We start from the raw sequence: 15,391 nt of genomic DNA, 5'->3' as shown, positions 1-15,391 counted from the left end.
AATCTGGACTCACCGAGTTCATCTATCTGTTTCAATAGTTCAACAGCATCAAGTCCCACGGAGAATTTTACAAACACTTGCACAAAGGGGTTCCTGAGAGTGTTCTAACAAGTAATAATAGGAAATCCATTTCAATACAAGAAGAAAACATGTTAATCATTGTCTCTCTGATAATATCCACGGTGAAATGCAGTAGCCACTACTAGCTATTGTTATCAATGTACCAACTTGCAAAGGCTTGCATACAAATCTTTGAGAAAGAAAGAGTTGGCATGTGGCTGGTAATGGCTTGAAAGGCTGGGCTTTTGCTTGTTTATAGACACAAATTAGTCAGCATGTGAAAGTGCCCAGATATGACCATAATAATCAATATTAGGAAATTATTTAATGGTCTTTTTTCCTAGGGCTATTATAGCATTCGTTTTTAACATATGGTATACACAATTTTGATGGTTCATGGTTGAATTTTGTTCAACTGGAACAAAAACAACTTTTAAAAATTGTAATATCTACATGGCATTTGACATTACAACTCATTTGTGTACTAGTTCTGCTACTTTCTGGCTGTGAAGCTTTCAGCAAGCACTCGGCTTTTTCCAGTTTCAGGTTACTTTTCTCTAAAGTAGGGATGAACGACTACTCTTACCAGAATAGTCAAATGTAAATTACTATGATGTTATTTTATATTGTAATAAGTGTAACCATGTGAACATGAAAAAACAAGCATGATAAAATTTTAAATTACTCTATATATGTAGAAGGACTAAAAATTTTAAAATAAAACATAACTTTTAAAGTATGAAGCCTTTTATAGCTAGCTTCAAATTAGGAGATATAACTTCTAAAACTGTAGAAGTACTACTTGGTAATACTTACTTAGGTCCTACTATGTGCTGGACACTGTCTAATAAAGTTTTCCTTGATTTTCTCAGTTTTCAATAACACCTGTGGTATTTTTATTAGCCCCAGTTAACAGATGGCAGAGTTAGAGCTAAAGAAACTGTGTAAATTCCCTTAAGGAGCCACAATAAGAGCCAAGGGGAAAGTTGAACGGAGAAAATTCAAATCGATTAAAAAAATATTTATTCATCTTAGTGTAAATTCATGACCTAGTTTTTATGTGAGCTAGGCTTAAGTTGGTTGTTCTCTTAGAATATAGTTCAGTATCACTTATTATTTTGTCCTTCTTAACAATATCTTCTGTTTTGTTAATATGGAAATAAATAAATGAGAATAATATGCATTAATAGAACAAACATATATATTATGGAATTAATTTAATAAATTCATAGCTGCTGAGTGATCTAAGAGTAGTTGGTAGAATGTAGACCGAGGGCTATCACACAGATATAAACCATGATAACTGGAATCTCTTTACCAAGAATTAACTGATGCATAATGGAAAATCTGAATTAGAGCATTACCAGTAGGCAAAGCACTGTGCTAGCTGCAATTCAGAGATGACCCATTGAATCTATTTCCATTTCCTCATTACACTTTTCATAGTCGGTCCTCTCTCTGATTTATAATACTATTCTTAAATGCTTTCACACATATGATCTTCATGAGTCTATGAAGTAGTTATCATTTCGGATATTCACAAACTTCAAATCCGTATTTTAAGGAATTGGCCTTAGGGTTCACAAGGGTGAAGCCAGGTCTTGGCCCAAAAGTGCGAAACTTCAAATTCTGTGCACATTTGCAGAAATAAATTTGCCCTCAATCATTGAGAATAATAATTTATTTTGGTCTAGAACAGAATGAAGACACTCTCAGTAGATGATGATCTCTTTGTGGACATGGTCACAGAGTTTCTTAATAAATGACTACACTTGGGAACCATAATGAATAGGTCATGTCCTTTGTTAATTTACCACTTCAGCCAATAAAACTTTCCTTAATAAAATAACATGTGTTTTTTATTTGTTTAATTTGTTTACAGAAAAAGTTTTAGAAGAGTAATCTCCCACTCATGAAAATACATATGCCAATAGAATACTGTCTAAATAGCCTTCGTTACCTGAGAGTCACTAAAAAAAAAAAGGCCACTTAAAATGAACACACTTATTATTAAATCCAAATTTCCTAGTAATTGTAGGGAAAATATTTGATGAAAAGTTTATTTTTTATTAATTAAATGTATTCAATATCTACTTTAGAAATTTATTGTATCATTTATAATAAAAGTCAGGTTGTAATTATAACTATGCACTAATTATTAGCCAAAACAAAAATTGAATAAAATATCTTTTGGGTATAATTTTTCTGACAGGTCGTATGATACAAATTCTTCATTCTATGCTTAATTTCTTGAGCATGATTACAAAGAAGGGCATTTTTATTTTCCAAAATATCCTAGGATTCCATCCATTTTCCAAGGACCTCTCTCAATTCTTTGATAGGCAAACCATTCTCTCTCGAAGCTCCTGTCATTTTTGACATCATCACTGTCAATTTTCTCTCCCTTAGTTGAAAACTGTTCTAACTCTGCTAGTTAACCTTTAATTACCAGTAACTCTGTTTGTGATTGGAACATTTCCCCCATAATATTATGGGGGAAAATTATGCATCTTTTTACAAAAATAGCAAATTACACTTTTCTACCAGGTGCATTATATTTGAGTTGCATTGTCAAATCTTTAACTTAGAGTGTCATATTTTTTGATCAAAGAACTTTATTGATTTAACATTCTTATCCAGAATATTAGTATTTTAGGAATTCTGCACCTATTAAAATAGCAAAACATTTAAAGTAGAGAAATAAATGAAGAAGCATATTTTAAGTAGTTTTTTATAACATTTTATTTTTGGACAAGAGACACCACTAGTTATGTCTCAAGATCAACTTGTAAAATGGTTTTTCCCTGAATTACAGACAGAGGAGCTGCAATGCAAGAGGTGAGGACGATTATGAACGTGAGTGACAGATCTGTTATCTTGTCTCAGACTCACTCTCTGAAGGAGAGGCGATTTTAATCTGTTGAATATAGATTCTAAGTTCCTATCTGCCCATTCCCATAATAAAGGTGATTAAGATCTCAAAGAATGATAGTTTGTATGAAGGAGAATGACAGAACCATCTCCTACCTGGAGCACCGGAATCGTCTGGTTTAACAGGTGGAAGGAATTCATAAAAAGTGGTGATTGATTTATCCACTCTTGAGATTTTTCTCTTAATTCCGCCAGCTGCCTCAGCGTTACATTAGACTTAAAGACAAAAAGTAAAAATAAAAATAAAGAAAGAAAAAATAGATCCAGTTTATTAGTATTTTTTTTCTATATTTCAAAAATGTATCTTAAGGTTGTTTTGTGACATAACTTTAAGAAATACTTCTAAAAGGTCAAACATGTTGTTGAAAATTTTCCATATTGTCAAAACTTTTTACATGGAAGCTTTTAAAGCTCAAGGTCACTTATAAAAATTCTGGAAAATTTAGGTTTTGCTTCATGTCCAGCGTGAAATTACAGCCCAAATGAAAGCATGTCTTCTGGAGTTCTCACAAGTTATTTATTTTACCACTGACACTCTTAACTTTACTGCTAAAAAAACATCCTAGTTCAAGGCTATAAGAAGAAGGATACTCTCATATATTGCTTGTGGAAATAGCAGTGTTACAGCCTTTTTTGGAAAGCAATCTGACAACGGTCATTAAAATAAAATACGATATCCTTCAATTCCTAATCTCGAACATTCATCTCACTGGAATAAAAAAAGTATTATCTAAAGTCATATGCACAAGAATATTTGTTGCCACATCATTTACATTATCAAAAACCAAAAGCAAACACTGGAAATTAAATGAATATTCAACAATTGAGGACTAGCTGCATAAATGTTATGGTATGAAAAAAAATTTCAATCTTTAAAATGCATGAATTCGAATTTACCTATTGAATTGTAAGAATTTTCACAATGTATTATTGTGTGAGTTAAGAAATGCATAAAAAGATATTATAATGCAACCTAATTTTAACAATGTAAACAAACTCTCCATATGAATGTACATATAGTTTCATAATTTATAAAAGATGAGAGGAATGTGCATAAATTATAGAAAGGCATCTCTATGAATGCTAACATTAGTTTACTAGAAGGAAGAGTAAACTAAAGAAGGGACAAAAAGAGGAAAGGAGAGTCGAACAAAAAGGAAAGAAGAAAAAAGTCTGAACTTAGAAAATAAGTGTGGAATGACTTCAGTTTTGCAAAATTATGTCGAAGCAAGTAGTCAATAAAGCAGTAAATCAAATAATAAAACAGAACATTCTAGAAATCAGGGATGACCTCATGTCTATCTTTATAAACACTTTAAAATAATGTTATATTTACATAAACTATAGTTTAATGACAAAGTAATGGTAAAGCCGAGATTTTTTTTTCACTTTCATTTTATCATTAAAGCCAATTTTAAAAATGGGAGGGGAATGCTATCATAGTTAAATGAGGTAGATGAAAAGCATAGTTATTATTAATAATGTTGCCTTTCTCAACATCTATCTCTTATATGAAATGTTAAATTGTACAACCAAATATGAAGTCAAGAACCTATAATTTAGGAATTGTTTTTGTTAAATTAGTTATATATTGCTCTAGTATCATTTTTTTTCCTAGTGCCATTATTTTTACATACTTCGAAAGTTAGACAAGAGTTATAAAAGATTTTTGGAGATAAATCGAAAACTCTGAAGGCTTGCTTAAATAAATCTAATTCTCAAGCATCAACATGGTCCATTCTCTTCAAAGGGCACCACCCAATCTACATTGTTTACACATATACAGAGCAGAAGTGGAGAATTATTAACAGTTCAGAAAGCCAAGGTCAATAGTAAGTAAGATATAGAGAAATTTGAGTCAAATAAAGTAAATCTGGAAGTTGGCTACTTTAAAAACCATCTTAATATGCAAGATAGAAACTTAGATTTATAAGTCAAACCTTTTCCATTATTGCCTTTGTGATTGGAGTATAAGGTGCATACAAAATTTTTCCCAACAACATAGGTTTCAAGAAAGCCCAAATCACAGGTCCAGCAGGCATATTAATGATGTCTTTATAAAGCGAGAAGCAAAATGGTGCTGGAAAAAAAGTATAATAAAACATTTTAGTGTATATTTTGAATCTATTTTCTGATAGGAAGTTGACACGGATTATTGTTATCACACCGAAAAACGTATGCCTTAGCACTGTTAACAGATGTGAGGCTTCTGATATCAAAGTTAGAAAGCATAGTAACAAATCTTTTTTAGATGTAAACGTTTAACCTAATAAACTAGCCCATAACAAGTGATACATTTTGCCAAGAGGAGTTAGAAAGGTTGAAAATCACATTTCAAAATTGTCTCCAATAGATCTACCTCGCCAGCACTTAATTTAAAAAAAAAAAAAAAATGCTACTAGGAAAGTACCAGATACACAAGAGCTATTCAATAAATGTTTGTTGACAGAATAAAAAAGATGAATAAATGAGTCATTCCTATCACTATGCTAAACCTGCATACAATATTTGGCAGAGCTTAGCTAGTTGTGTTTTGTATCTCAAAGTTTATAGCTCAGGTAACTGGCATTGATGTGCCACTAAACCTTTATAGTTCTGCTGTAGTTATGAAACTCTTCTATGTTGATACAAATTTATAGTTCTAGAAAGGGAAAAAAAAATGACCTGAGCAGATTTAAGGCCTGTTTTTCTATTATCAATTGGCAAGGAAGGTGCAGTCATGATTTACGGATTCTTAGTGTTGCAGCAGACTGCATGGGCTCAAACCACGGCTCTCATATTTCCAAGGTGGTGACTGTGGCCAGATTCCTTAGCCTCTTTGTGCCCCCTTTCTCTTTAATAAGATGGAGATATAGTCATGTGCATCTCATAGGGTTGTTGTGAAGAGTGATTGAGTGAATATACGTAGCATTCTTGATGGGTGGTAAGTGCTGTCTAATTGTTTTCTACTTTTATATTTGGAGAAGATTAACACTTCATTTATTAAAAAAGGCTAAGATTAGTAGACAGCGTTAGGAGGTAACCTCACCATGCTGATTTTGAATTATACTCACTGGTATGTATGGGAATTCCATATTTTGCAGCGATTTGCTTTTTACTTAATTTATAAGTCAAAAAATCCTTGGTGTGGTTGCCTTTTTGCCTTTGGGAAGAGGGCAGCAATGCAGTTAAGTATTCAGTGGTAATTCCCTGGGAACACAATGCTTGGGAGATGGTACTAAATGATCCTTGGGGAGAGTTCATCCGGTTGCTTCTGTACATCGCCTGTAAAATAAAAATTCACAATTTATAATTGTAATAACTATGTACAGTGCCAGGTGGGTACTAGACTAATTGGAGAATCACTTAGTAAATTATATAAATGTTTAACCACTATGCTTTACAACTGAAACTCATATAAAATAATATTGAATGTCAACTGCAATTGAAAAAAAATGAATTAAATATATATTTTTAAATTTACAATTCATGTTGCCAGAATAGAAGAGTTTTCCTGTATGAATTTTTTTAACTTACTTTATATGTAACATAATGTATTATAACTAATCTCACGTAAAAGACAATATATGACAAAATGGATTTTCCAACAAGAATGTGACTGGTGACTTTTCTACCTGTGTTAATGGAACACTTCTGGGCAGATGGATTTGTTTCAGAGATCTCATTTTGTCAAGCAGTGGGCGAGCGCCAGAAGCCATCTGATTGAGAATCCCTTTTAGCCTTATGAAGAGTTCTATCATCTTTTCTACTGGCTTTTGATCTTCCCTAGGGAAAAACACCTAACAGAAACAGAATAAAAATAAATGATTTATGTGGAGAAAGTAGAATCTTCACACACTGTTGGCGAGAATATTAAAAGGGATGACCACTTTAAAAAACATTTTGAAAGTTTATTAAATGGTTAAACATAAATACACCACATAACCTAACAATTCCTTTCCCGAATATTTACCTGAGAGAAAAGAAAACATGTCCACTCAAAGCTTTGTATGGGAATGTTCATAGCAGCATTATTCACAATAGCCAATGAGTGAAAACAATACAAGTGAACTGATAAACAAAAGATATCCTTAAACTGGAATGTTATTTGGGAATAAAAAAAAAAAAAATCAAATGCTGACACATATTTAAAAATGTATGAAACTCAAAAACATTATATTAAGTGAAAAAAAGCCAGACACAAAGAGCACATATTGCATGATTCAATCTATATAAAAGGTCTAAAGAATGCAAATTTATAGAGACAGAAAACAGATTAAAGGTTGATTGAGCTAGAGGTCAGAATGCGAAGTGACTGCAAATGGACACAGGATTTTTGGGGGCAGTTTATGGAAATGTTCCAATATTGGATTGTGAAATAGTTATGCAATTCTATACATTTACTAAAAAAAGCATTGAACTGTACACTTAAAATGACTGAATTTTATGGTATATAAATTATACCTCAATAAAGTTGCCAAAAATAAATTATTTTAAAAGTCAAAAAGACAAGTAGTAATTACATAATTCTTCATATATACTATTGCTCAAAATCATGTAACATGCTCCTTAAAAGCAGAAAGGCTTTGTCAAAAAGCTTACATAATTCATCAGGCTTAATCATAAGCCCATTATGCTTTTCTGTTGCAGAAAAAAAATACATTGAAAATATTTTAAAATAACTTTATTCTCTTATTCATTCATTCATTCAACAAATATTAATTAAATGCCTGCTATGTTCCCAGCACATCTTCTCTCCACTGAAGGAGTTTTAGTCTAATAGGAAACAGATATCGAGCAAGTCAACAAACTAAAGGCTGGGTAATATGAGGAGGTAGGTATGAGTTTAGCTAAGAAATTAAAGGAAGTCTTTCCAAAATGGAATCCCAAAAGAGAGAAAGAATAAATCACAGAAAGAATAAGGAGAGGAAAATTCTAGACAGACAGGGAAACCTATGAGGTCCATGAGGAAGGAAAGCTCTTGGCATGTGCAAGGAAGAAATAACCACCATTTGTAAGCACGAGATTCAGTCAGAAAGATGTCATGAAGACATAGCTGCCTCCATAGCACAGCAACTAATTGCAATCAGATTTTTTCTAAATTAAAATCAACATTTTTGGCATTCCTAAGTTGATATTAAATAAATTGACTAATGAAGAGAATATTTTTCATTATTATTGTTTAAGATACCTAGAAGAATTAGGTCTTTGGCTTGTCAAATGCACATGTTTAATTACTAGACTCAACAGAAAATATTTGATTTGATATATGCTCTGCAGAAGCATTATAAAATAAGACTTAAATTTGTAGACGAACAAAATTAATACTGTCATTTCATACATATTTTGTTTATTTTTTAATTATTATCATTTGTGCCTACAGCACCTGGTCTTTCTAGGTGGTCTCCCATCCAAGTACTAACCTGGCCCAACCCTGCTTAGCTTCCAAGATCAAACATCAGGCTTGTTCAGGGTGACATGGCCATATATCATGGAGTATGGCTCCACTGGGGCAGGAACCCAAGACCTTCTGTATGTGTATAAAGCAGATGTGCTGACCACTACACTATAGAACCACATCCTCATATACATTTTAGATTATAATGTATGTGAAACAATCATTTGTTTAGTTAATGAGTATTCTCTGAGTTCCTCTTTGGGCCAGGCACTGTTGTCGATATTTGAGATGTTTCAGTGAACAAAGAGGACCTAGGAACTTATATTCTAATAGAGGCAGATAGAAAATAAGTAATAATAAATATTAAATAAAAGATATTATCTGGAAGGGCAATAGAAAACAAATAGAGCAAGAAAAGGAGTTTCGAGAGTACTGTAGGTGAAGCTGGTTGCATCTTAAATAGGATGGTCAGAGTAGGTCTTATTGAGATCAGTGTTGAATAAAGACAAATAGCCCTGCAAACCACATGAAGGGTGCTTCACTTCGTGGTGCCATAAGGCAGCCCTGGCCCCAGGGAGTAGCCAAGTAGGAAACAGAATTTTAGAGATAGGGAGGGGTTGCGCAGATCCTGGAGAATTTGAGGGTTTACTTGAATAAAAGGGGAAGCCACTGAAAGGTGTTGAGCAGGAGGTGCTATAAAATTACTCAGTTTTAAAAGAATCACTCTCACTGCTTAGGGATGGTAGAGTGGAGAGGGGACAAGTGTGGAGGTAGGGAGGTCAGTTAAGAAACTATTATAGAAATATAAGTGTGGGATGGTGACGACACAGGAAAGAATTATTTATAAGTACTCCCAAAATACTTTTATACCCTTTGCTGTTTCAACAATGTAAGTCAGCTGTGCTGCTTTTAGTTTTTCTTACCAAAAGAGAAAGACATTTTTTCAGTTCTTTTTCAGTAACATGTAAATATTTTTGACTTACAATAGATATGAGTGAACATAAAGCCTATTTTCTCTATATTTATATTTTTCTTTCAGTTTTTTTATTTACTAAGTAATGATAGAGCATCTACTTATTAAAAGATGGAGTCATTACCAACTTAATAAGCCCTAATTATGACCATTTGTTTTGTCTTACTGGATAACTAATGGTAACCTCTATCTCAATTGGTGAGGAAACACAAAAGCTCTTTGAAAACACACCAAAAACCCTTATTCTTTTACTTGAAAAAAAAAAACTTCATTCAAATCTTTATTTTTTTACTACCAAATTAATGCTCATTCACTGTAAAAAAAATTATAACATTTGTACTTCATCCTTTAGTATAGTATGTATTAAATTTAATTTCTGGAGTTGGATACACAAACAGAGTTAATGAGGCCATAATATTAATTTTCTCGTCTATAAATGTGCAAATTTATAATATATGATCCCTAAGGTCCTTTATTTAGCTCTAAAATAAAACTATAATTCCAAAAGCTGTACCAATAGATCTCATTCCTTATGGTATCAGAGGGCATCTATGTGTAATCAAATAATTTCATACTAAATTATAAATATAAAATATTTCATCAACAGTAACTTGCCTTGTATGTGAAGTTGTAAAGGTCTAAGTAGTGCAAAAGAGTCAGTCCAATGAGATAAGACTGACGGGATCTCTCTGCAAGAGGCAGGCTGCAGAATTCCTTCATCGCATCTTCCAGTTTGAGATTGGTCATGTTAGCATCACAAGAATGCAACCAGAACACACGAGAAATAATCTGCAAGTTGGAAGAAGAAAAGTATTTTAGTTGTGAATCCTTTAAGAGTCATCTGTCCATTTTAAGAGGTTTTTCTTAGATATTCTTAGACTTCATTTAAAAATATAACATTATCTTCAAAATAAAAGACTTTTTAATTTACAACATTAATTACTATCAATAAAATTAGACAGAGCCATAGTTCAATGGAGAGCTTAAGAAATAAGATGGGAAAAGAGACCAAAAGGCATTTACAATGGTTCCCAGATTTCTTGCTTGAATGACTGGATAAATGATAGTACCAAGGAAGATAACTGGTTCAGAGTAATTTTGGAGAAAATACTAGTTTAAGACCCATGCTCCATTTAAAATTTAACCTTACTTTATTCAAATTGCATTTCATTTTTATAATTGTTCAAAATTACACTCTCATACAATAAACTCGTGGGTCTAGAGATGAAAGGCAAAGAAAAAATTCCTAGAATCATGCAATAATGTGAATCAACCACCCTGGACAGTAATGCTTGCTCAAAAAGTAAGGTGCGAATACGGGAAGTAAGATGTCATCTCTATTGCCACCAAAATAAAGAGAAAAGTTTAAGAAATTTAAGATTGTAGAAACTTTTCTCTCTTTCCTTTTGAAGGTAATAGTGTATGCTCTCCATTTAAAGGTTTTAATTTATTCAAATGAACCTGTTCTTCAGAAGCCAAAAACATGATTGCTGAAATTAAGTTTTAGTATCAAGTGAGCAAAAGGTGAGATCAAAGGGAAAAGGTGAATGACTATTATTTTCTAGGTCAAGAGGAAAAAAATGAAGGCAAGGCAGTCTTGATTTTTTGAGGGAACCGATTAACATGACATAAGTAAATATAAATATTTGACAAAGGCAGTCTTAAAGGTTTTTTTTGTTTTTTGTTTTTTGTTTTTTTTTAAAAAAACAAACATTATCCAATATTGGAGAATGGCTGGGCTTTGCTGAGAAATGACACACGCTGTCACTTGTAAGTTTTGAATGGATGAGGCCTTAAGCTCTGCAGCTCTTTTGGAAAATTTCTATGACACGTTCAGACAAAGGACTTTAAAAAGGGATCAAAGATAAGACATTCCAAGTGAAAAACCCTATTATCAACCTATAAGGAAATGATATTATTCATTTTCACACCAACAAACATTTTATACACCCTTAAATTTATCCAGAGTTCCCTTGACCATACCTATTGTATATACTGTGTCTCATCTTGGGACTTTTATAAAATAAAAAATGATTAAAAATGAGTATTTTTATTTTAGTTTCATCAAGTTGCAAGTGGTCTTTCTGTATCTCCACCCTAGTTTTCTGAAATTTTATTTTGATATCATCATAATAGAATGTGCAAATTGACTTTAGATGATATGACTGTGATAGTGAATATAAAGAATTAATGACATCTCTTACTTAAGAAAATTACCTGGGGGTAAAGAAAAGGAGAGGATAAAGGAAGCAAGAAGGAGAAGGAAATCTCGAGGAAAAGGAACAGACAGTGATAATATTCTTTCTTCAGGATTTTTCTTCAATCTTCACTTAAGAATCGGGCCTCTAATTTTCTCACTTACGTGGAAAATTCACCAGATTTGCATTCAACTACTCAGCATTTTATTGATAAGGGCTCAATAAATACTAAATACTTTTCAGACTTATAAAAACCGGATGTAAGTACAAAAACGTTCCACCCCACCTCAGCTCTGTTATCAGGGATAGGAATGGCCAGCAAATTGTCAATACTCCTGTTGGACATTCCTGTCATTCTCCTCAGTTCTTCTTTCAGCTCTTCGACATTTTTAAACATTTCTATTAACTGACCTGCAAGAAAAGAAAAAAAAAAAACACCGATGTTGGTTGCAATGTAAGTTTTTTTGGTTGTACTAACACAGAGAAACCTTCTGGACTAAAACATATATTTGACACACATGCTTTGTGTCAAGAACAGATGTAGCCCAGTTTTGGATAACTTTGCATCTTAAAGATGTATTTCTACTTGATTTAGACTTGTTCTTATTATGATATCATTAACCCAAAGTAACAGATTGGTCTGTGTTATAAATTTTCCTTAGATGACTAAAACTCAAGGTTCATTCAAAGAAAATACAGTTTCCTCACAGACTCTGATCACATAATGCACTAAATGTATATCTCTTTCATTTAATTTATAACATCACACAAGTTCAAATGTTTTTACCTCGGATCATATACTATTGTTAACATAGGGCAAGATTTGCTAAAGCCACAACATAATGCCACAGGGAATTTTTCTTTAATTTTTCCCAGCACATTACAGTTTATATAGTGTTTTTACAATCATTACCTCATTTTTAAATAGAATGTTTAATATCAAACTCTTTAAGGACTGTGATTATAATTATTGCATATCTAGGTCACTTAATGCATAATATTTTGACTTTATTCTGGCAGATGGTGATCTCCGTTCTGCAAAATGCCTTTTGATTTCCTCATGAAGTATCCCTCATGCAAATACACTTTATTTTTGGACTTAGTGCCCTTCCAATTTTGTGGCTGCCTGTTGTCCAAAATTCTGAATGCTTTTCTTTTCAGTATTGAGGCATTATGCAAAGAAGAAACATATTGCGTGATGCCTCATGCTCAGAATACTAATAGGAGGTTCTGATTGAAATTTCTACAGAGAGCAGTGCATCTTTTATTCTTTTTTATTTTTTAAATCTTATTATTCTCATGCAAGTAAATAAAATTTTATACTAGCTCTTGCAACTGACTGTCTAATGCACTTTCATATATCAGAGAAACAAAAGGTAAATTGCATAACTAGTTAAATTTTTGAAGATCTTTTTGCTGTGAAATCAAATTTCCCTGCTTTGTTTCTGGTAGCTTTCTGTGCTTTTACTTTAGACAAGTAATCATATTTGAAAGCTTTAGGTTTCTGATGTGTAAGAGCAAATACAAAGCAAGTTTTGTTGGGAACTTCAAAAAAGCCTTTCTTAAATGGCAGCATGTGAATCGCATGCATTATAATAAGACAGCATTTAAAATATGGATGGGGACACACCTGGTTTTCCAGAAGTATCTGCACTGTTATTGACATGCAGCATGGTTTCTATGGCTGGCATTAATCGCGTGATATTTTCCAAGTAATTCATTTGCAATGCCTGTTCTAGAAACCTGGAGCGAAACAGAAGAGAAGAAATTGTACTAGACATTTCAATAATTTGAGAAAGGATTTCACCAAAGAAGAAGACAATGGAAAAACTTACCAATCCACATTTAAATCAATTTTGACTGGATCCCCAGTAAGCAAATCCCTCAGTTTTTGAGATATAACGTTGTCATGGTGCAAGTAGCTGGTTGCTATTTTGGTGCCAAGCTCTGCGGCTTCTAGGAGTTGCACGTGGAACGCACTCTCTTCGCACAGGTTCTTGAAGTTCATATTAGAGAGCTGGCACATTTTCGCTACTGAATTGAAAGTTTCAGATTCACAAAGAAGTTCAGTCAAATTTCGGAGTTGAGACACCTTTCCAGAAAGAAGAAAGAATGGGAAATGGATTAGTTACATTATTCTAAATATTTAGTTGATTATAAGCAACCAAAATTGATTTACTTCAAAAATTTTTGCATAGGTATTAAGTCAGTTGGAATTAGGCAACAGTTTTATCACAAAGCTCTGTTTTCTGTCATGTGAGTTTATCATTCTCTTAAGAATTTTACAAGTCTATGGCCGTGCCACCCTGAACAAAAACAATCCCATTTGATTTTGGAAGTTAGGCAGGGTCAGGCCTAGTTAGTGCTTGGATGAAAAAAAAAAAAAAAAGGATTGTAACCTCACAAGGTCCTTGCAGTCTATGAGGTCAACTAAGGTTGCCTCGCCTAAAAAAAAAAAAAGAAAAAGAAAAAGAAAAAGAAAAAAAAAAGAATTTTACAAAACCTTTGGACATAATAGAACTTTCTTTCCCAACTGAACTCATAACTCATAGAGTCACGGTTTAAAAAGATGTAGTTTTGTTATAGTCCATTTAAATCACAAATACTTAAAAGAATGTTATTTTTTAGTTTGTATTTTAAATCATGTGTAAGGGCAGAGAGCAAAGTACATTGGTTTTTGAAACTCAAAAAATTCTTCCTTACACCCCTTAGAATGCCTATTATCAAAATCAAACCGAAATGAGAACCAAAAACAAACAAACAAACAAACAAAAAACCCAGAAAATAACAAGTATTGGCAAGGATATGGAGAATTTGAGCCCTTGTGCATTGTTGGTAGAATGAAAAGTGATATAGCCACTAAGGAAAACAGTATGGCGGTTCCTCAAAAAATTAAAAATAGGATTCCCATAAAATCTAAACAATTCCTCTTCTGTGTATATACCCCAAAGTATTGGAAGTTAAATTTTGAACAGATTTATACCCATGTTTATAGCAGCATTATTCACAATAGCGAAGAGGTGGAAGCAATCCAACGTTCCATTGACAGATGAATGAATAAATACAATGTGATATATACAAACAATGGAATATTATTTAGTGTTAAAAAAGAAAGAAATTCTGACACATGCTACAACATGGGTGAGCCTTGAGGATATTATGTTAAGTAAGCCAGTCACAAAAATAATAAATACAGGATGATCCTACTGATATAAGGTACCTAGAGTAGTGAAATTCTCTACTTTCTGTACTGACAGAAAGTAGAATTGTGGTTGTCAGGGATTAGGGGAAGAGAGGGATGGAGAGTTGTTGTTTAATGGGTATAGGATTTCAGTTTTGCAAGATTCAAAGAGTTCTGGAGATTGGTTGCACAATGATATGGAAGCGTTTAACAAGACTGAACTGTGGAGGTAAAAATGATTAAGGTGGTAAATTTTATGTGTATTTTACCCCAATTAAAAAAACTAATTGACAAGAAAAAGGTTTTTTTTAAACTGCAGCCTGAGAATCACACACATTTTAATAAGACTGCCTTTAAAATATGGACAGAAATACACCTAGATTTTCAGAAGCATATGCACTGTTACCGACATTATCTTCTACCCTCTTTTTTATTGAGGGAAAACTAGGTGCTTTTGTTCTATGGAAATGCTTTAAAGGAGCTTTAAATCCCACACCCAATGGAGAAAGAGAAGAATGGAAATTAACTAATTTCTGTCCTGTCACGAATACTCTCTGTGCTTTGCTATGCTCTGTGTAATTTGAGGATATATCCTCAAGTCATACTTTCTGGGGAAAAATTATGCCTCTAGGAAAGCCAGTTCAGTTGTGCTGGGAAGTTACCCACAGCTA

The 15,391-nt window shown here is 32.8% G+C and overlaps 1 protein-coding gene across 1 annotated transcript in view; it reads right to left on the bottom strand.

The window, feature by feature from the left end:
• ABCA12 (ATP binding cassette subfamily A member 12) overlaps positions 1-15,391 on the bottom strand; it is a 156,119-nt gene that overhangs the window by 55,072 nt on the left and 85,656 nt on the right. The window contains exons 12-20 of the mRNA XM_016150022.2: positions 13,375-13,631; positions 13,170-13,282; positions 11,826-11,950; positions 9,957-10,130; positions 6,606-6,770; positions 6,045-6,255; positions 4,932-5,071; positions 3,088-3,207; positions 14-104 (exon numbers count right to left, since the gene is read on the bottom strand). Coding sequence (XP_016005508.2) covers positions 14-104; positions 3,088-3,207; positions 4,932-5,071; positions 6,045-6,255; positions 6,606-6,770; positions 9,957-10,130; positions 11,826-11,950; positions 13,170-13,282; positions 13,375-13,631 — 1,396 coding nt within the window. The remainder of the gene's footprint in view (positions 1-13; positions 105-3,087; positions 3,208-4,931; positions 5,072-6,044; positions 6,256-6,605; positions 6,771-9,956; positions 10,131-11,825; positions 11,951-13,169; positions 13,283-13,374; positions 13,632-15,391) is intronic.

Source organism: Rousettus aegyptiacus, unplaced genomic scaffold (assembly GCF_014176215.1).
Source record: "Rousettus aegyptiacus isolate mRouAeg1 unplaced genomic scaffold, mRouAeg1.p scaffold_m13_p_2, whole genome shotgun sequence".
Classification (NCBI taxonomy): Eukaryota; Metazoa; Chordata; class Mammalia; order Chiroptera; family Pteropodidae; genus Rousettus; species Rousettus aegyptiacus.
The sequence above is the reverse complement of the archived record's forward strand: the minus strand, read 5'-3'. Positions and strand labels throughout refer to the sequence as shown.